At 51.7% G+C, this 19,696-nt stretch overlaps 1 protein-coding gene and 1 long non-coding RNA gene across 2 annotated transcripts in view; one reads left to right on the forward strand and one right to left on the reverse strand.

The window, feature by feature from the left end:
• LOC107195626 overlaps positions 1–19,696 on the forward strand; it is a 74,261-nt gene that overhangs the window by 99 nt on the left and 54,466 nt on the right. The window contains exon 2 of the long non-coding RNA XR_001516827.2: positions 14,135–14,238. This is a non-coding gene — a long non-coding RNA (uncharacterized LOC107195626). The remainder of the gene's footprint in view (positions 1–14,134; positions 14,239–19,696) is intronic.
• The window catches only part of PTCH2 (patched 2), a 22,179-nt gene continuing 2,498 nt past the window's right edge, over positions 16–19,696 (reverse strand). Inside the window, exons 2-23 of the mRNA XM_025046422.1 lie at positions 16,342–16,717; positions 15,696–15,888; positions 10,344–10,533; positions 10,167–10,236; positions 9,894–9,985; positions 9,024–9,219; positions 8,320–8,441; positions 7,824–7,971; positions 7,614–7,745; positions 7,369–7,524; positions 7,191–7,283; positions 6,744–6,869; positions 6,532–6,650; positions 6,055–6,403; positions 5,596–5,908; positions 5,362–5,504; positions 5,095–5,275; positions 4,685–4,965; positions 4,439–4,576; positions 3,277–3,419; positions 3,092–3,191; positions 16–2,669 (exon numbers count right to left, since the gene is read on the reverse strand). Of these exons, the coding sequence (XP_024902190.1) occupies positions 2,403–2,669; positions 3,092–3,191; positions 3,277–3,419; positions 4,439–4,576; positions 4,685–4,965; positions 5,095–5,275; positions 5,362–5,504; positions 5,596–5,908; positions 6,055–6,403; positions 6,532–6,650; positions 6,744–6,869; positions 7,191–7,283; positions 7,369–7,524; positions 7,614–7,745; positions 7,824–7,971; positions 8,320–8,441; positions 9,024–9,219; positions 9,894–9,985; positions 10,167–10,236; positions 10,344–10,533; positions 15,696–15,888; positions 16,342–16,434 (3,645 nt within the window). The 5' untranslated portion in view covers positions 16,435–16,717 and the 3' untranslated portion in view covers positions 16–2,402. The remainder of the gene's footprint in view (positions 2,670–3,091; positions 3,192–3,276; positions 3,420–4,438; positions 4,577–4,684; positions 4,966–5,094; positions 5,276–5,361; positions 5,505–5,595; positions 5,909–6,054; positions 6,404–6,531; positions 6,651–6,743; positions 6,870–7,190; positions 7,284–7,368; positions 7,525–7,613; positions 7,746–7,823; positions 7,972–8,319; positions 8,442–9,023; positions 9,220–9,893; positions 9,986–10,166; positions 10,237–10,343; positions 10,534–15,695; positions 15,889–16,341; positions 16,718–19,696) is intronic.

The raw sequence follows: 19,696 nt of genomic DNA on the forward strand, positions 1-19,696 counted from the left end.
GCGTTTCCCGCCGGAGCCGGGTGTGGAGTTCCTTCCGGGGCTGGGATTAGGTTTTAGTTTCCAATTGTTGTGGTTCAGTCCTGCCATTCCATACCGGCAGGGTCTCCCCTCTTCTAGGGACAGAAGCAGAGACAGGCAAGCACAGATACTCACGGATCGTGGGACCACGTAGAAAGCACATCACCATCCCTCCTAGAGGAGATGGCATCCAATTTATCTTGAAGGATGATTTTGTCAAGGGAAGGTGGAACAGTATTTTAGGCAGAGGGAATGGCATATGCAAAATTATGAGAGGTGAACGCTTAAAGTAATTCAGCTTGTGTAGAGTGTGGTGTGTCTGCGTGAGGGTGTGTCTGGTTGGGTACTGTCTGGGAGAGCTGGAGTGATGGCTGAGGCTAGCTGGAGTTAGGCCTGGAAAGGGCTTGGATTTTATCTTGTCAGTGATAGGGAGCCATGAAAGGCTGTTGAAGTCAGAGGGCTGAGTAGTGTGAGGTGCCACACAGGGTGCACTACCCTGCAAGTGCTGGGACAACTACAACTGGGTGGAATCCCTTCAGCTGCTGCCATACCAGGACACTCTTCTGTGTTTCAGGGTTTACCCCTAAGCGTGCAATCAGAGCAAAAACTTTGAGCAAAGCTAACATCTATACAAAGTACAAAAATAGAGCGCACTTATGAGGTGCCAGGTCATTTCTTACATAAATGATTTTATTTAAAATGCTGAAAGAAAAAGCACCCTACAAGATAGGCTCTAATTTTCCCATTTCACAGAGGAAGACACTGAGGCTAAGTGAGGTTAGTTAACTTTCCCAGGTCACTCAGCTGGTAAGTGGCACAGTGGGTTGACAGCTTTTGCACTATTCCAGCCTGATGAGTTCTCTTCCTCCACCCAAAAGCTCCTCCTAGTGACCCAAACACTACTGGACCCAAATCCAGCCTCCATCCCTTGGACGTGTTGGATGCACCCCCTACTCTGGGTTCCAAGCCAACTACCCATTTTAGTGTTGATTCAGCTGCATTAGGCTTATTTATTTTTTTCACTTTTGGTCACAACATGATTATTTGGCCTTTGGCATGGTGGGTGAGGTGTGAGAAGGTAGTGCTCTCAGGGTGGGATCATTCTTGGTGAGTGGGTGCCTGGAACCAGGGTGTGTATGTGTGTTGGTTGAGGCCGAGCCCTGGGATAGTTGGGGAAGGGCAATAAAAGACACCTCTACCCTATTCAGTGAGGTGCTGTACTCTAGCCCTGGGGGTGTGGCCAGAGTCTTCAAGGCCTCTGTGCGGTGGGACTGTTCAACCTTCACAGAACACCTTAAATACAGTGCCTCACTGATTGCTAGCATAATCTCAGTTTCTGGACAGTTTCCCCAAAGGTGCCTCTGGAGCGCCAGGCTGACTGCTGACTTGCAGAGGCCTCTGCCTTGGAGGTTGGTCTGGGCACAAAATCCTAAAATATCTCCAAGACCCTACTGTCCCATCTCTTCTTCAATTGGCCACTTTCCCAATCTGTTTCCACTTTACTTCCCACCTGTTGCACGGCTGTGCCCCTCCATCCATGCCCCCCATGCTGCTGAATCAGGAAGATGGGTGATGAGTTTGGTGAGGTGCACAGGGCTGGATTATGATGTCTCTGAAAGCCACACAGTAGGGTTTGAAACCAAAAACATTTGTATACTAAGCACTTAACCCAGACTGTCACCAAGTATGTGACCAACATATATTTGCTGAACGTCATCTTCACTTCCAGGTGAATAAATAGACCAAAGTTGTGTGACAAAAATTCAGAACCTGGGGCCTTTCTCACTCAGGACGAGTAGCCCCAGGACCTTGGGCCCTCATACATCTATAGGCAAACTCCCAGCTCTGTCCGAAAGAAAAACACCAAAGTCATCTGAGATGAGTTCATATAGAATATATTTCACTCTTTAAAAATAAAACTTTCAGTATAGCTAACATCTATACAAACTACAAAAATAAACATCTTTATATAAATAATTTATGTGATAGGAGATGGACAGGGAATAGAGTCACCAAACAATGGGGGGCCAGGACTGGCAAGGGGTACTAGGGGATCCCTTAGGCTTGGTCTGCTGGGGGCAGCAGTGTGGGGTGGGGAGGTGAGAACAGGGCTGCACTGCAGTCTGAAGTGCTGGCTTTTACTCCCACCCAGACAGGCACAGGCACAGAGGATCCAGGTATGCAAGGGTGCTCACAGCCTGGAGGGTGGTAGTTTTGTATAGGTGTTAGGGAGGTCCATGAGGGCCAAGTGAGGGGAGGGGATGCAGGCAGACAGCAGCAGCAGCAGAGCTCTTCAGGGGCCTGTCCCGTATCCAGTAACCCACCCATTGCTTCTCAGTGACTTCATGTGGCCCAAGCAGGGTCTCCATGCTTCAACTGCTCTTTCACTCAGTGGCTAGACATGGTCCCCTAGAAGTGAGGTTGCTGGAGCCGTTAGCAGTTGGTGTGGCATCAGGGGACCAAGTGGGCTCATCAGAGGCTGGGTGGATGTAAGCACCAGGCAGTGGGGGCGGGTGGAGGGCCACAGTCATGGAGGTAGTCACTCTGGCAAAGCTCTGGGGCAGGGTGGAGGACACCCCCCACCTGAGCTCTCCTGCCCGTGGAGCTGGGGGACTCAAGACCTCGGCACTCTCCTTGTACATCTGTATCACCTGGGGGGAGACACCAGCATCAGTGAGCTCAGGGGCTACTGGGGCCCTCAATCCCCTTCAACATCTCCTTGGTGAATCATCATGATTGTTAGGAAGCTGAGGCCCTTGTTGGCCTCCAGCAGGATATGAGAGACCTGATAAGGGACAGGATATCAAGGCCGGGAGCAAACCCTGCACCTTGCCCTGGACCCTAAAGGCTAGGTTGGGTCCTCTTAAGAAGTCGAGAGAGCTCAGGGGTAGGGACATGGTATCTGGACAAAAGGGGAGGCTGACATCTTTAGTTTGTGGCACCTCATGGGTAAGATCCTTGTAAGTTGAGCCTTGTCTGTTGGCCACTGCTGGGATACTGTCCTGGCTCTGTCCCTTCCCTTGCTTGTTCCACCCAGTCCCCTGGGCTAGGAGCAGAGGGAGGGTATGATCACCTCTGGTGGGGGACCCAGGATGGACAGCAGCACAGGCAGCAGCACCAGCCCATGGAGGAGGCCGAGGAGTGTGAGCACTGTCAGCACCACAAAGAAGTACCTGGGTCGGGGTGGGCGGTCAGCTTGGGCAGGCCCCGAGGTCTGCACAGGCAGGCCCCGCCTCCCTGCCCTGAGCCCTCCCCTACCTTATGATGAAGTCAAAGTTGGAACCAACAAGCATGAGCAGACCCAGCAATGTGGAGATGCCCCCATCCTTCACTGGGGCAAATGTGTGCTCTAGGGCCTGGGCGGCACGCAGGTTCCGGCTACCCTGGCTGGTCAGGAAGGCCTGGGGGAACAAAGTGGCTTTGGAGCTATTCCTTGGCCAACTATGGCCAGCTCAGCTCATCTATGACCCCAACTTCTGCTCATCTGACCCCAGAGCTCACCCATGCCTTGGCCCACAGAAGGCCAGGTGAGCTGAGTTCCTGGGACCTGCATGAGTCCATTTAGGTAACATTGTATAGATGTGTCTGGTGAGACGCAGGTTGGCAAACTATAGCCTGTTTGTAAATAAAGTTTTGTTGAAACACAGCAACACCCATTTATTTCTGTATTGTCTGTGGCTGTTTTAGTGCTGCAGTGGCAGAATTGCAGCAGAGACTATATGACCTAAGACTAAAATATTTACTCTCTGGCCCTTTATAGAAAAAGTTTGCCATTCCAGGTCTAGGAGGGTGGACACTAAAGTGGCATTTCCAAAGATTTCTTTTCCTTTTTTTTTTTTTTTTTTGTACTTTTCCGTATGCTAACTTTTTTCTTCCCCTAAGGAGTATATATAGTGTTCTTAAAATAATAATAGGGCTATTATGGGGGGAAAAAGAAGGGAGCTGTTTGTGGGGTCTGGCCAGATTTGTGCTGAAGTGTCCAGCTGGTCTGTGTTCCCCCTCTCCTCTGTCAGGGGAAGACGCGCTTCTCAAGGCTGGCCTGCTTACCTCAGTTCTAGTACCTCTGTCCTAGTAGAAGCCCTCTTTAACTCACATTGCCATCCAGCTGTCATCGGGATGGTTTCTCTGATCCTCTTCACATTAAGAAGCATTGGTTCCCATTTTCTCTCCTTCCACCATTCTGTCCTTACCCTGTTCTGGTCAGGACTTTGTTCCCTCTTCTCTACCGAAATGGCTGCTTATTTATTTGTTGACTTATTTATTGTTTATTTCTGTGCCCTTTTAGGGTAAAGCCTGTCTGTATTGCTATTACATCCCCAGTTCTTAAATAGTACCCAGCATGCACATGGTAGGTGCCTGATAAATATCTGCTGCATACTGAATCAGCTGGCCTGCTCCCTCTCTCAGTGCCTGTACTCACCAGAGCCACATGGACCGTGAACTCGACACCAATGCCCACAGAGGCCACAAGGATCACCACGGGGATGGCACTCAGCTTGATGCCCAGGAAACCCATGATGCCAAAGAGCTCCACAGTCATCATTGCCAGGACCAGTACCTGGGGAGAGTGGGGCTAACCCAGGGCTCCTGGGAGGAGGATGATGGGATGGGCAGGGCAGGGTGAGGGAGCCAGGGTCTCTTAGGTCCCACCCCTGCAAAGACTCACAATTAGGCCAGCCGTCCAGGGGTTGAGCAGCAGCAGGGCACAGACGAGGAAAGTGCATACCAGCAGGATGCAGACAGCCAGCAGGAAGCAGCGCCGTAGGCCCAGATACTGCTCCCAGAAGAGGAAGGGGGAGCCACTGGGGTAGGCACGCACTCCAGCCCGGCCTGCCTCAGCGCACGCTGCCCGGGCCCCCTCGATGGCCTCCACGAAGTCTGCAGTCTTCTGGAGGCCGTGCAGTAGGAAGGGGAACTGGGCAAACTCCAGGGGCTGGGCCGCCGGGACTGCGGAGGGGAGGGGGTGGCAGGGAGAGGGAGGGGTGGCCAGTGAGCATAAGGAGCAGTGGGCAGGGCCTTAGGGTAGGGTCTGTGTGGGCCCAGGCTGAGGCTCTTGCTGGCTCCCCTGGGACTCACTGCGGAGGTTCTCCCCGGTGGTGTCATACTTGTCGTGCAGCCACTCGGGAGGCGGAGGGTAGAAGTTGGCCTGCGAGGCTGCCAGACCCAGGGGGTCACTGCTCACCCACACAGTCAGCCCCACATAGAAGAGCTCGGGTGGGATCAGCCCCTCCTTGTCCACCAGCTTCCTCGTGGTCAGCTGCAGAGGCGGAGAGGGCTAAAGGCCTAGGCCCATGAGGCCTGGGGCCCCTCTGTGCTCCCTGACCCTTCCAGCCTTCTCCTAACCTGGCTGAAATCCAGAGGCTCCTGGGCATCGCCGGTCTGGATGAGCAGCTTGTAGGCCAGGGCACCGTCCTCAGAGCCATTGCGATATGAGTGGTGGGTAATGTGCCCGGAAGCCCAGTCCTGGTCAAATGCAGCCTGGATTCCTGGGGAAGAACAGGGTAGGGTGCAGTTAGCTTGTGGCACCAGGGGCTTTTGCCTGCAGCAGACCTCCCTGCTGGTCCCCTTGCCTCTCACCCTGTAGCCAGTTCCGGTAATAGTGTAGCCAGGTGCGGGGTGTCTGGGTAGCAGGTGGGGGCAGCACAGCCTTGAGGGAACTGAAGCGCTGGTGCAGATCAAAGAGGGCTCGTTGGGAGTGGGCGTAGTCAAAGCCACCCTGTGTCACCAAGGCCACCTCGTAGAGGGAGAAGTACCTGAGCTGGGCGCTCAGGAAACCATGCTCCTTGGTGCCCCGAGGCACCACATCTGTCATGGCCAGCCCGTCTTGCACCAAGGTCGCTCCATAGAGGCTCAGGCCCAGAAGAGCCCCAAAGAGCACCAGCACCACAGCCTGTGGGAAATGGCAACTCAGATGGAGACTCAGAGACATCCCACAGCCAGTAGGTGGTAAGCTAGGCCTCCTGCCCTTCTCGGAGCCCAGAGACACCTAAGCCTCTGTCCTGCCCCACCCCAACATCTCTGGGCCTGAAGTCTTACCTTGGCCTGTGACTGGAGCAGCAAGGGCGCAAACTGATGGCGGACAAAATGGGCAAGATTCCAGCGGGCACAGGGCAGGGACTTGCAGGCTGCCTTCTGCCTTGTCCCCTCCTCCTGGCTCAGAAGGTCTCGTGTGGACCCTCCTGGGCTGAAGAGCTCAGAGCCCAATGCGTCAGAAGGTGGGGGCACCAGACAGGCTTGGGGAGGCAGGATGGTGACCACATGTTGGCTGCTGGCTTCGCAGTGGGCAAAGGCTTGAACCGTGGCAGTCAGGTGGGCAATGCTCACTGGTACTGTGCTATCCGCCAGCTCCTGGGGCAGAATCTGAATCACTCTAGCAGAACAGGGGCTGAAAGAGGCAGAGAAAGGAGAGGAGGGTGACAGGTCTGTGCCTGGAAATGCTGGTGAGGGCACAGGATAGGATGTGGCCTGTGGAGAAAGCCTGGTGGGGTGGGGGTGGGAGTGCAGGGACAGTACCTAGAGAAGCAGCAGAGCACATCAAGGCGCTGGCAGTGGCGCCGGTACAGGTCCAGGCTGAGGATCGCTGGGAAGACAAGCATCACAGCTGCAAAGTTACAGCCAACCACTATGGCCGCCTGGGGGATGGACAGGAGGGGCACAAGGCTGGATGAAGCAGGCCCCTAGCTCCACACCCACCCTAAGTTTGGGTCCTGTTTGTGAGGCCTCACCTGCAAGGAGAAGGCCCGCAGTGCAGGGATGGGAACTAGAGCGGCCATGAAGAAGGCGACCATGTTGTTGATGGATGTGAGTGTGACACTGGTACCTGTGCGCTGCAGACACTCGCCCATGCGCTCCTGCCAGGACAGGGGAGGGGATCATGGGTCTTCAAGGTAGAGTGAATAGGAGGCTCAGCAGAGAAGGAACAGTGACCACACAGCAGCTAACATTTACTGAGTGCCACATACATGTCATGCATACTGTGCTAATCACTTGACCTGAATTACCTCACCGATCTTCACATCAACCCTTACGACACAAGCACTATTACCACCCCATTGCAGGCGAAGAAACTGAGGCACAGAGAGGTTAATTAGCAGCCCAAGGACACCCAACCAGGAGGTTCTTAACCCTTATGCTGAGCTCAGATGAGCCCAGGCTCTTGGGTGAGGCCGCACCTGGAGAGGGGTGCCAGGTGGAGCCTCTGTGAAGGCATGTGCCAGCAGGAATATGTCATCCACGCCGATGCCCAGTGTCAAGAAGGGCAGCACCTGGAGGGGCACAGGGGCAAGCAGCTGGAGGGACTGAGTAGACTGAACTGTGGCCACCCAAGTCTGCCCTGCAGTCCTCGTATACCTGGGTAGTGGCAGCATTGAAGGCGATGCCGAGCAGGGCACAGAGCCCAAGGCCTGAGGCCACTGCCAGGGCCACCAGCAGCACCCCGGCAAGGCCCACAGTACCCTGGGACTGGGCACAGTCCCACCGCAGCATTGTCACACAGGCGTAGGTCAGCTGTGGGGAGAGAGGGGACTGTCTCGAACAGGGGTTCCCAGGCTGGACACCAGCTAGAGGTGGGGCAAGGTGTCAGGAGTGGGACCCACCATGAGCAGATAGCCTCCCACCACACGGGCAGCACTGACTTCAGAGAAAGCGTGCAGGATGTCATCCAGAGTGGTGGAGGAGAAAGCGTGGATCTGCTGGGATGCATTCTCAGGCAGGGCCTCCTGGGCCAGCTGGGGAGACAGGGTAGATCTGAGGAGCAGGACGAGGGAGTGGCCTCAGGGCACCGCCCTGCCCTTTCCCACACTAACCTGCACAAAACGCCGCTGCCAGGCCTGCAGCACTGTGCCAGCCTGCTCCTCACTCCAGCCGATGTCATGCGTCTGGTAGTCACCCCGGAAGTGCTCATACAGCTGGCGGGGGCTCATCAGCAGGGAGGTGCTCTGCAGGGCCTCTGCCCTGGGGAGGAGTGCAGGAGAATTAGGGGTCAGAGCTGGCTGAACACCCAGTGCGGGGTGTGCAGGGGTCTTTTGCCAGAGTTGCCTGGAATCGAAGTGTGGATTCCCATTCCTGGGGTACCCATGCCAACTTCCAGGGGAGGCCCTACCTCAGCAGCTGTCCTTGGGGGTCTCTGGCCATGCCTCCCAGCAGCAATTCCTCCTGCCAGTGCATGAACTTGTGCGAGAAGCCGTGGCAGCCCCCGCTCCAGTGCGGGGTGTGCAGGGGGCTTTTGCCAGAGCTGCCTGGAATCGAAGTGTGGATTCCCATTCCTGGGCTACCCATGCCAACTTCCAGGGGAGGCCCTACCTCAGCAGCTGTCCTTGGGGGTCTCTGGCCATGCCTCCCAGCAGCAATTCCTCCTGCCAGTGCATGAACTTGTGCGAGAAGCCGTGGCAGCCCCCGCTCAACTCCTGAGCCACATCGGGAGCCTGAAGGGAGACAGGAGGGGTTTAGTATTCAGGGCCCTAGCTGTGGATAACTGCTGTCCCTGGGCTGGTACCTCCAGGAACCATGAAGCTCTGTAGGCCTGAAGTGTAGAAAACTATCTCCTGAGCCTCTTGCCTAGCCTGTAAGTGAGCAGCTAGGATCCTGCAGAGAGGAGGCCACAAGAGGAAACAAAGGCCTAGAAACAGGCTGCTGGGAGGAGCTGATATAACTGGGTTTCAGAAAAAGGTCCACATTTACAGAGTCACACAGACACTCAGGAAACTAGGTAAGATACTCATGCTTAGCTAATTTGTCCTCAGTTTCCCTGTACAAGTCTATTTTGATAGAATCCAGTCTTTCTGGGCTTAGAAAAGGAAAAAGGGATTCGTATGCCACTTGAGGGCTCCTTAGGAGGACTCAATAAGAATGGAACACTAGGCATCTAGCACAGTGGGGTCACAATGTCCAGGAAATAGGGAGCTGGGCACAGAGCACAATCTGCTCTCTCCCAGAACAGAGAAGCATACAAGGAGGGGAAAGGGAAGGAAAATAGCCTTTCCCTGGCAGACCTGGTTGGAACCCACCTGTCTGCTGTGATGGTTAGGGGCACTAGGAGGGCAGTGAAGGTCGTCAGGGTTCAGACAGGGCCGCCCCACGTAGGCCTGGCCCACCTGTGCCTTGTCTAGCAGCTCCCGGAAGCCCTCGAGGGAGGTAAATGGGCCTAGCTCCTCCAGCAGCTGCTCCGGATCCAGGTTGGTCCATTGGATGTCAGGACGGCCGCTGATGGGAGAGCCCAAGGCTGGTGAGGATCAGGGATCAATTCTCACCCTCCAAACTGCTGCTAGGGGACCCATGCTGTACCCCACCCTCCTCCTAGCCTCTCATTTATTCCTCCATATGGATGGTATGCAAGGTTCCACTTCCCAGAACTCTCAGGCTGCACCAACCCACCAGGTTGCTGCAGTGAGCTGTGGGCAGTTGCAAGGGGCTGAGACGGACATCAGGACAGAAGGTACTTAATACATGCAAAAGGCTCAGATAAGCCCCACTGAGTTCTTCCCAAGCCATTTACCCTTGTTTCTAATAAATAAACCATACAGGCACCTGCCTGTAACAGGTTTTCTTTCTGAAATGGGCAATAGCTTAGCTGATGCCTAGCTATCTCTCCCTGGCAAAACATCTTTTCTGGGATATTTTTTCCCCCTTCACTCAGGTCTTACAGATCTTTGTTTTGTTCTGTCTGAACAAGACAGGTCTGCCTTTCCTTTGGAGGTGAGGAGATGGGGGACATAGAGAGGGCCCTGGGGTAGCCCACGCTCTGACCCTGTCCTGGGAGGTCATTAGGCCCTTGGTAAGGCTGTGATCATCATCTTTACTCCCACCCCTCTTTTCTGTTGGGGAAGTCCTGGCAGGAGACGAGGCAGGGCCCTGGGAGCAGCTGTGGTGGCACTCACGGCAAGTAGGCAGAGCCCCCTTGGAGTTTGGCTCCCTCCCAGAAGCAGTCGAGGGGGGTGAGGATCACACATGGGAACAGCTTCTCAATCATCTGCCAGGGACACCCCAGGCCACATCAGTCCTGTCCCTGGGCTCCTTTCTCCGCAACCTTTGCAGGACGCCCTCTGCAACCCCACCTCCCGACTTTTAGCCTCCGAGTTTCTCTGAACCCTCCCCGAAGGCAGAAAGGTTCCACCTCCACCCAGTCTCAGAGAACAACTCAAGATACTCACCCGCTCGATCATTCCATTTTCAATTAGGGGAACTCCTGATTTGTAGCAGATTTTGTTCAAATCCCAGGACCTGCAGTAGCCAGGAACACAGGAGATCAGCAGAAGAGGGGGGATTCCTGCTCCAGCTCTGCCATAGCACGCCTCCCCCCAGCTGCTCGGGGGCTCAGCCAGACTCACTTTCCATAGAGTGATACTTGCACTTTACTGGCGGTGAGGGCTGCCTGGAGGTGGAGGTCAAGTGCTTCAGGTGTGAGGATGTTCTCCCCCTCCTGGCGTGGGGTCTGTATCAACATCTGGGAGGTGTATGCAGCTTCCTCTCCCAGCTTCTCCTTGGTGTAATGCAGCTCCTGGCTCACCTGGCTGCCCACTGCCAGAGCAGAGAGAGAAAGCTAGGGGAAAGAGCCTCGGTGGATCAGAGCTCTGGGGGATGTGGGACTCTAACCCACTGAGGCCTCCCAGAACAAATGGGAAAAGTGCTGCTGAGAGGAGCCCCTGCCTTCTCATAGACAACCACGCTGACTCCCCAGGCTCCTGCTCCTGCTTGGAATCTGGAGTTCTGTCAGGGAAGCAAGAGGCCTCAGTTGTGTGGCTCTATGGAATTCTTGTGTGGTCTAAGATTTCAGCATAAACCAGGTTGGCTAGGTTTGGGGCAAGTAACTTAAAAACGAGAAATCAGTATGAGCTGGGCCAGGGCTGGGGTTTCGGGGGCATCCTGGTAAAGGAGCCCTCACTCAGTTACTCTCTGCTTTGGTGAGGAAAGACAAGAAGGACAAAGGGAACAATAAGGAGGCTGCTATTAGGAAAGTCTCCTAAGGGCTGGGGCTGGTTCCTAGTTCAAGTTGCCCTGGGCAATGATTTAAATCCATACACCCAAGAGGGTAGGGATGGGAGTGCCTGGTAATAATGGGCCCTGCGGTGGCACAGATGAGGGCGAGAGTCCTTCAGTGTGATGCTGTCCACATACTGCTTCCACTCATGCAAGAAATACCTGGAATCAGCGCATGTACCCTGGAAGAGGTGACAGCAAACTGAGCCAAGGGGAAGATAGGTTCCAGATCCCTTTCGCCAGTCTCACTGTCCAGGAAACAGGGAGTCCTAGCGCCAGGCCTACCTTAGTCTCCTTGATCTTAGCATCCCTTAAGTTCTGAATTATGCTGGCCTCGGAGTCATGCTCTGTCCCTGGGGTGTGGGGGAGGTGGGGACACTGTGAAGGGATATGACCTGACCGGTTTGGAGGAGGGTGAGGGCCAGTGCCAAACCACCCCTGGCTTTGTGGACTTGGTCGGGTCTTAGAGCCACTTCTGTTTCCAAGTTTTTGGGGCCCCTTCCTGTTGGTCAACAACACCCCTGGGGCCCACATGTGCTGCTTCTCCGAGACTCCAGCCCTATCTGGGAGCCTCGCCCTCCCCAATCTCTTTTTCAAACCTGCACGATCTCCTCATTCATGAGAGCCCCAAACCCTTGGGAACCCCCCAACACAGATTTACCCATATGCTCACGTCCTCCCACTCGAATCTCATTCCTAGCCCCTTCATGAATCTAGTTTCACACAGCCATCCTGCTCCCTTCCACCTACTCTTTTTCTTCCTTCCCTGACCCCCCACTCCTTTCCCAGGCCTGTACTACAGTGCTCATTTCACCAGGCTTAGACTAGAGCTGTCACAAGCAGGGACAGGCAAGGAGGACAGAGATAAGCTCCCTATAGTGAGTCTGCTGAGGAAAAGGAGGCATGAGAGAAGGAAGGAATCCAGATAGAGCTCATAAGAAAGCAAGAGAAAAAAACACTGACAACTTAAAATACAACATCAAAGAAAATAAAGAATCCTCAGAAGAAATGAGGAAGAGAAAAATGTAAAGCTTGGTTGACAATGATGATGACAGATATGAGGACAGATGAACTGGGATGTATCGTGCGAGAGTGGCTTTGAGCCTTGTCTCTGAAACTTAGTCTGTACTTGAGGCAAATTACTTAGTCTCTCAGACTCTCAATTTCCTCATCTGTAAAATGGGGTCGATGGTTATCTTGGTAGAATTAGAATCAATGCAGGCAAAGTACTTAGGAAACTTACCCAGCACGTAGGCACAGACATGGAGTTATTATTCAGTAGTTTCTGGGAGAGAAATGATGTCACAGAAAAATGAGAAAGGACTAGAGAAAAAGTCAACTATAAGTGAGTAGAGAGGAAGTAGGAGAACAGGAGAAAGAGACATCAAAATCAACATTTGTTAAAACTTTTGTGCCTACAAAAGGTTGATTATAACTGGTTAGCCAGCATGGAGAAAAAGCTCACCTTATAAGCAGTCCTATAAATGCAAATTAAAATAGCAATAAATGACAATTTATTAAATTTGTAAAAGTTAAAAAAATTGATAGTATACAATGCTGGCTTACAGGAGTGCACTCTAACCTACCATGGGAGTCTAATTTGGTACGATATTTGAGGGAAAGCAATATTGCAATATACATTAAGTCTCTCAGAAATGTTCATAATCTTTGGCCTAGAAATTTCAATCGTAAGGGCCTATAAGTTATTGTAGGGACTCAAACTGCCTCTGAGTGAAGTGGGGGCCATGGTAGGCTTTGAGCAGAGAAGTGAGATGACCTGACTTTTACATCACCCACCAATATATTCTGGAGCTGAATTGTGAATGAAGACTAGGAAGTGGCCAGGGTAAGAAGTCAGGAAAAGGCACTCTGGACCAAATGTGTGCGGGAGACTGTCAAAGGCTGCATTGCTGGACTGCTAAGAATGAGGCAGAGACAATGCTGGAGAAGCAATTAAGAGTTACATTACGGAGGGCCTAGAATGTGTGCTAAAGAGCTTGGACTTGATTCTCGAGACCCCCTAGAACCTAACAAAGTGGTGGAAGGGATCTGAGTGGGGAGTGACTTGGACAGATTTAGATATACCACAGGAGGGCAGTGTGGAGGCAGATTTGAAGGTGAGGCCAACGAAGACCTTGATTTCCTGGTCAATCCTTTGAAAGGCCTAGGCCCGCCCCGCCCAGTCTCAGGGAGCGAGATTTGATTAGTCTAAGAAGTCAATAATGGTAATTCCATTGCTTTTGTCAGGTGAAAGATTTAGGCACAGAGTGCTATACAGTTCTTGCCAAAGTAACCAAATGAGAAGTCAGCTGGGGGGATTCTGGTAAATTTTTCCTCATTTTCAAAAAGGGATGCAAGAGAGAGATGACTTCTCTTTTCTGCCACCGCAACAGCCATCTTGGGACAAGGAGGTGATAAGCCTGAGTACAAAAGCCCAACATGCTGAAGAAGGTAGAGGAGAAAGATAGCAAGAACCTGGGTCCTTGCTGATGTCCACATGCTGAATTAACCATATGGAACTTCTTTACTGTCTAGTTACTGCCAGATTTCTTGTTATAGGGGATAATAAATCAATCTTCTTCCTTCCTCCTTCTCTTCTTTCCTGTCTCTCTCTTTCATGTGGCTAAACACATTCTAAATGATGATCAAGAGTGTACTGGAGCTTGATAAAGGTTTCAACCAGAGCAATGGTTACAAGGGTGGGAAGGAGTGGTATGTTATGGGAGAGGCTAAGAAAGAAGAATTTGCTGTTTTAGTAACCGATCAGGTGAGCAAGAAGAAATGAGGCTGACTCCCAAGGTTTCAAAAGCAAACTTGAGTACTTCAGTGAATAGTGGTTCTGCCAACAGATCTGTGGCCATCCCCTGCCTTCTAGATAGAATGGTTGTATGTTTCTTATTTTCAGGGACAGCTCCAATTTCAAACCATCTCTATCACTATTTCTTTAAGTACTAGTTGGGCTATATGTTGTGATTTTTATTTTAGAGAACAAGCTATCTCAGAGCCCTTTAAGCTTTAAAATTGATCAGGAAGGACAAATCACATTCTAAGTCCCACCATGGCAAAGCTGGAGAGGACCCTGAACTCTGGTCCAGAACTCTGATGATAGCCAATATTCTTCTATCTTTGCTTTCTCTACTAGCAAAATGGAAAGGAATAGAGAATACCCTTCAATCCTCACCTTGATCAGCTCCTCATTGCCTAGGCACTGCTGGGACAAGCCTCAACTATAGATGTAGAGAAAAGGTAAGGTTGAAATCACCGCTTTTACCTCACCCCCAGTCCTAGCTAATACAGTACAGAGTGGTATTCTGAAATAAAGGAAAAAGTCCTGGGAATTGGCCACTACCCTCTTATATCACTTTCCCACAAAGAGCAGCAAAAAATCTGGTGGGATATAGCTTGTCATGTGCTGGAGTGTCAGAGAGAGGATGAGGAAACCTGGAGGCCCAAGCAGTGTTGAGATGGGGAGGATTTGGCGAATGAAGGAGGAAGACGAGGATGGGGAGGAGACAGCCTCTCTTGTGGCAAGAAATCTAAGAGTAATTTGGGACCACCCAGGCAGCTGGGGTGTGGGTGGGGGTGTGTATGTGCGCATAAGCACATGTGTGTCCTGGGGCTGGGGGCAGGCAGGCAGGCACAGAGAAAACATCTGCTCTGGACCCCAAGGCTAGCCTAGAGTATATATGTATGTCAGAGTCCGCAGAGGGCTGCGGGCGGGGTGGGGACGGGGATGGGGTGTGGGAGCCCAACAGGCAGGCAGGCAGGCAGGCAGGCTCTAAGAAACATCTGCTCTGGATCCTAGAGCTTGCCAGCATTTGAAATAACTCAAGGGTGTGAGACTCTAACCTGGGCCCTGCCTTTGGATATAGGCCAGTGCACAGGGGTGGTTTGGGGGAGCGAGCCCACAAATGCAAATTCCCAGGCAAGAACAGAGGGTGGTTTCACTCTGTTAAAGGGCTGCCATGTGAAACGGGGCCCCAGGAAAGAAGAGAGTTATGCCAAAATTATTAAGAAGTCATTTTATCTAATGTTTCTATTAGGAAGTGAGGGTTTGGTCTCATTAGACCCTGCTGTTGCTTCGAAGTATAGATTCTGTGCTTCACTAAATGGCTGCAGGAGGACTGGATGCATGGGACTGCTCCGTAGAGGACTGCCAGCTGATTTACTCAGTTTCTCCAGCCCTCTAGTTCTAACTTTCCTGATTTTCCTGGTCAGATGTGATCTCTCTCTGCCTTCTCTTATACAACATAATCATATTTCCCTTTGCATTATATGGTCTCTTATATATAGTATATTATATCCCAGTACATATTTTACTTTCCTTGCTTCTGAAAGTAAGTTGCCTTTGCAAACCCTGCCATGCAGTCAAAAATACACGTAAAAAGGTTGGGAATAAATGCCAACACACACACACACACACACACAGAGAGAGAGAGAGAGAGAGAGAGAGAGAGAGAGAGAGAGAGAGAGAGAGAGATAACTATTCTATATACCTAGTCACAGGATTCCATCAACTAACTACAGATGTCCATTTATGAGTGTGGGAGGGAGCAGTGCTCCCAGATGCCCAGGCTCTGGTGGACAGGTGTCCCCTCCAGACCCAGAGCCAAGCCCACTAGAACTCCGTAGCCGGCTCTTCACCCTGTTCTTGCCTTGGGTTCACTATACCCAAGTGGCTATGGGTAGTGTCCACAACTCACCTTCCACCCAGAGCTGTTCTAGGTCTGTCTCAATGATGGCCACGCGGAGACCCAGTGCCAGGGCCCCAAAGGCCAACAGTCCCAGGAAGAACACTTTGCCACAGTGTCTCTGGATCCCGCAGCCCAGAGAGAAGAGCAGGCCCTGGAAGTACGCACGAAGCCAGAGCGGAGCCTTCAGGCTCCCAGTTAGGATCTGGGATGGAAAGAGAAGGGTCAGCCAGGCATTGCTGCGACAGTTCATGAAACCCTTCCCTTTTCTCCCTATGCACGCCCTCTGCCAAGCCCTAGTTTTTTGGTGTCTGGATGCAGGACAGGGAAGACCTACACAGACACATGGAGTTAAAAAAGACTTAACTCCATTCCCTCCCCCTCCACCCCCACACACCTGAGGAAGGCATAGAACCATTTTCCAAGAGTAGGATACACATACACACACCTGTTTTCAGGTGGACACAGAGGTAAGCCCACAGACACTCACTCTCACTAGTCAGGTGCAGAGGAGACACAGACGGACATACACGTCTTTCCAGGGCAGGCAGTAGCACACAGCAATTAAAGACATCACACCTTGTAGAAGCTCGAGTGACAAACTGGGGTCTCTAGATTAGGTCCCAGTCTTCCTTTTTACGGCTTTCTCTCTACTCACCTGGGGTGCTGCAGCTCGAGCCGGAGGTGTGTAGTCTGGGGGCAGCTCCCCTAGGGGCGGCGACCGAGCCATGCTGGCGGGGATGGGGGGCATAGGCACCCCCAACCCGCGTTATCTGGGAGACCCCATAGGCTGTATCGCGGGACCCCTGTATCGCGGGACCCCGCGTCGGGATTCAGTGGGGCCACTTAGGCGCGCGCGTGGGTGAGATCGGTTGCGGGCGTGCCGCAGTGGCCGTGATCCCGAGGAGTGCAAGGCGGTGCGGGTCCGGGGCGCAGCGGCCGGAGCGAGTCCCGTGTGTCCGCAGAGCTACCGGCCCATGACACCCAGCGCTGCTCGAGGTGGCGACCGCAGTGCGGAGGAGGCTTCTGTAGCCCTAGAAAAAGGGAGCAGGCAGGGGCGACGCCCTCCCATTGGCTGAGGAGCCCGCAAATTACTCGGAGCCGCGCTGCCGGATCCGCTGCTAGGCAACGGCGCTGCAGGGGGCAGGGCAGGAGACCACCCAGGCAGGGCCACCCCTTGCCTCGTTTCCCCGCCCGCTCGCGGGGCCCTCGGGGGAGGAGAAGGGAGAGAGATCCCGGAGAGGCAAGGCGCTGGCCAAGTATAAGTCAGGAGAGGCCAATGCTGAGAAAGGGTATCTGCTGGCCCACCCAGCCTAGACCCAAAGACTTCTTTTCATCCTTCTCTGCCTCCATTCAGTCCACTCTCTTCACTGAAGCCAGTCATCTCTCTAACATGCAAATCTGATAACTCCAAAACACAAAGCCCACTTGGAACGCAGCGCCCAGCATGATCTAACTAAATAAAGCCTTATCGCTCGTAGTTTCTTCACACACACCCCATGTTCCTTCCAGCTCTGCAAAGCCACATGTAATTTCCTAAAAGTACCATGTTATTCCTTGCATTTCTGCCTTTGTACATGTTGTGGCCTTTTTGTTTTGGCAGACAATCTTCAAAATTGAAATGAATCAATCACCTCTTTTGAAGCCTTCCTTGATTCACACCTCCTTCATGACAGATAGTTGTTTCTTTGTGTTCCTTATGATACTCAACTTATATACTCATCATTGCATTTATGACACAATTTATGTACTTGAAAGGCTGCCTCCCTCACTAGACAATGAGTAGATGCTTGATAATTGTTGAGTGAGTCACTGATAATTGCAGAAACCATGGTGAAAGGGACTGGAAACACAGAACAGTCCGTTTATTAAACTTTCATCAACTACCTCATCTGAGTGTGCTGGTTTCATCAGGTTCTGAACTGATTAACCCTGAGTGACAGAAGAGGGTAAAATCAATATTCTAACATGTAAAGTTTGGAAAAAAGAAACAGAATCTCCAATAAATTTATTATTCTAATGCAACTACTATTATCTCTGGCCAATTTCTTAGTCAGATTTTCCAGGCTTATCATTACATCATAAACATTTCATGTTACTACATAGTCTTTTTATCAATCATTTGGAGACTGTCCTTAGAACAGATTCCCAGAAGCGGGGGTGTTGGGTCAAAAAGTATGAACATTCTTATGGCTCTTGCTACACGTTGCCAAACTGCTTTCTGAAAACTTGTGTCAATTATCATCATCTCTAGAGCTTCAGTCCTGGGCAAAGGGAACCTTTAGGCTGAAGAGGTGAACATCTAACAGGTTTACCACTTCCACTGGTCCATTTTCCCAGCGATATGCCTGTAGACCAACTAATACATGTATGATGCTGTTGGCCGAGTAGTAACTATGCATTAAAAGAACATGTGCGTAGCACTTTCTTCCTCCCATAGAGCAGTGGGTCCTATTGTGGATAAAAAGAGTGTACCCTGAGCAATTCTCTGGAAATAGAAATGGCCTCTAGACCAGGTTGCTCTTGGGGCTACAGCCAGACAGGTATGGCTGGGTGTCATCAGGACTGCAAGTGGAGAATTTTTGCTATATAAATAGCTCTTAGGAGCTATAAATACCTCCTTTCTTCTTACCAAACTCTGCAAGACATAAGGTCCACGGAGAAATAGATTTGTAATTGGCTGGGCCTGGGGAGTCTGCTGCCATAGCAGGCCCAACATTGCTAACAACTGTAGTGAAGTCCAGCACAGTCTATGAATGCTTCCAGGGTAGGGCCTGCCTGCTGAGAAAACATGCCTTGTAGTTCAAAGACCACAGGGGGAGATATTTGGTCTGCAGTTCTAACTATTTCAACCCCAGGCCTAGTGCTCTCTGGCTGCTCCAAGCTCCAAAATGACTTTTCTTCTCCCCAACAAAGTGACTTCTTGAGTGCAGCTGAGCTCAGCCAGGGTGAGCTAAAGCCACAGACCCCAGAGAACAGAAAGAGAAGTAGAAGCTCCTTTCTTCTCTCTGTGAACAGTCTGCTTCACTGTGAAATAGCTTGGTTCACTGTTACTTCCACTGGAGCTGGGTATGTGCTTTGGGGCCAAACCAGAGAAGTTCTCCAAAAGATAACAAAAGAGAAAAGCAATCTAATTCATTATCACCAAGGAGTAAATCTAATTACTGATTAACAAGACAAACATCCCTTAGGATTTCTTATGTGTCCACCCTTCGCTAAACTCTGGGGTTGCAGAGTCCCTGCTTTTTAGTTCATAGCCTAAGGGGGTGCATAGGGGAAACCACTGTGAGCTGGAATACTCAGGGAAGTTTCCAGAAGTGAGAGGAATTGGTAGGGAGAGGGGGGAATATGACAGAATCTAAAGGGTATAGTTCAAGGTCTGAGTCTTTCATATACTGACTGTGAGACCTTGGGCAAGTCATATAATTGAGACATTGACATAAGGATTAAATGAGATACTATATGTGGCTGAGGAAGTGCCAGGAAAAGTGAGGTCTCTCTCTCTCACACACACACGCACACACAGTTTAGGTGAAGTGACCAGCCTGGCTTCAGGGTAGAGTCCATGTGGGAGGAGCCCGGGTGGGCCTTCTTTCCCTGGCATTCCCTCAAGCTTCTCACTCATCAGGCTTTGGGTTGGCTTATTATCTGGGCCAGGCAGAGTCAATGACCCTGAGATGTGGAGGAAAGCAGGGGACATGGCAGTACCCACTGCCACCCATTATGTTTAGGGGCTAAGTCTGGGAATTCATGCCCCTTCCCTATAGTTAGCTTTAGGCCAATGGAACCTGTCAAGTCTCTAGTGGCAGAAACTGCAACCAGAAATCAGAGAATGCCTTTTACCTTGAGGGTAGGGGAAGGAGAGAGGCTAGAAATTAAAGCAGAATCTCCCCATTTATCCATGGCAGAAAAAGCCCATGATGCAATCTTTCTGGGTGGTGGCGGACAGTTCAGGTTGAGGACAGGTCATCCTAGTCTCCAGTAGAATGTGTTCTTCTTCCCAGCCTCTTTCC

The sequence above is a fragment of the Pteropus alecto genome, unplaced genomic scaffold (assembly GCF_000325575.1).
Source record: "Pteropus alecto unplaced genomic scaffold, ASM32557v1 scaffold484, whole genome shotgun sequence".
NCBI lineage: Eukaryota > Metazoa > Chordata > Mammalia > Chiroptera > Pteropodidae > Pteropus > Pteropus alecto.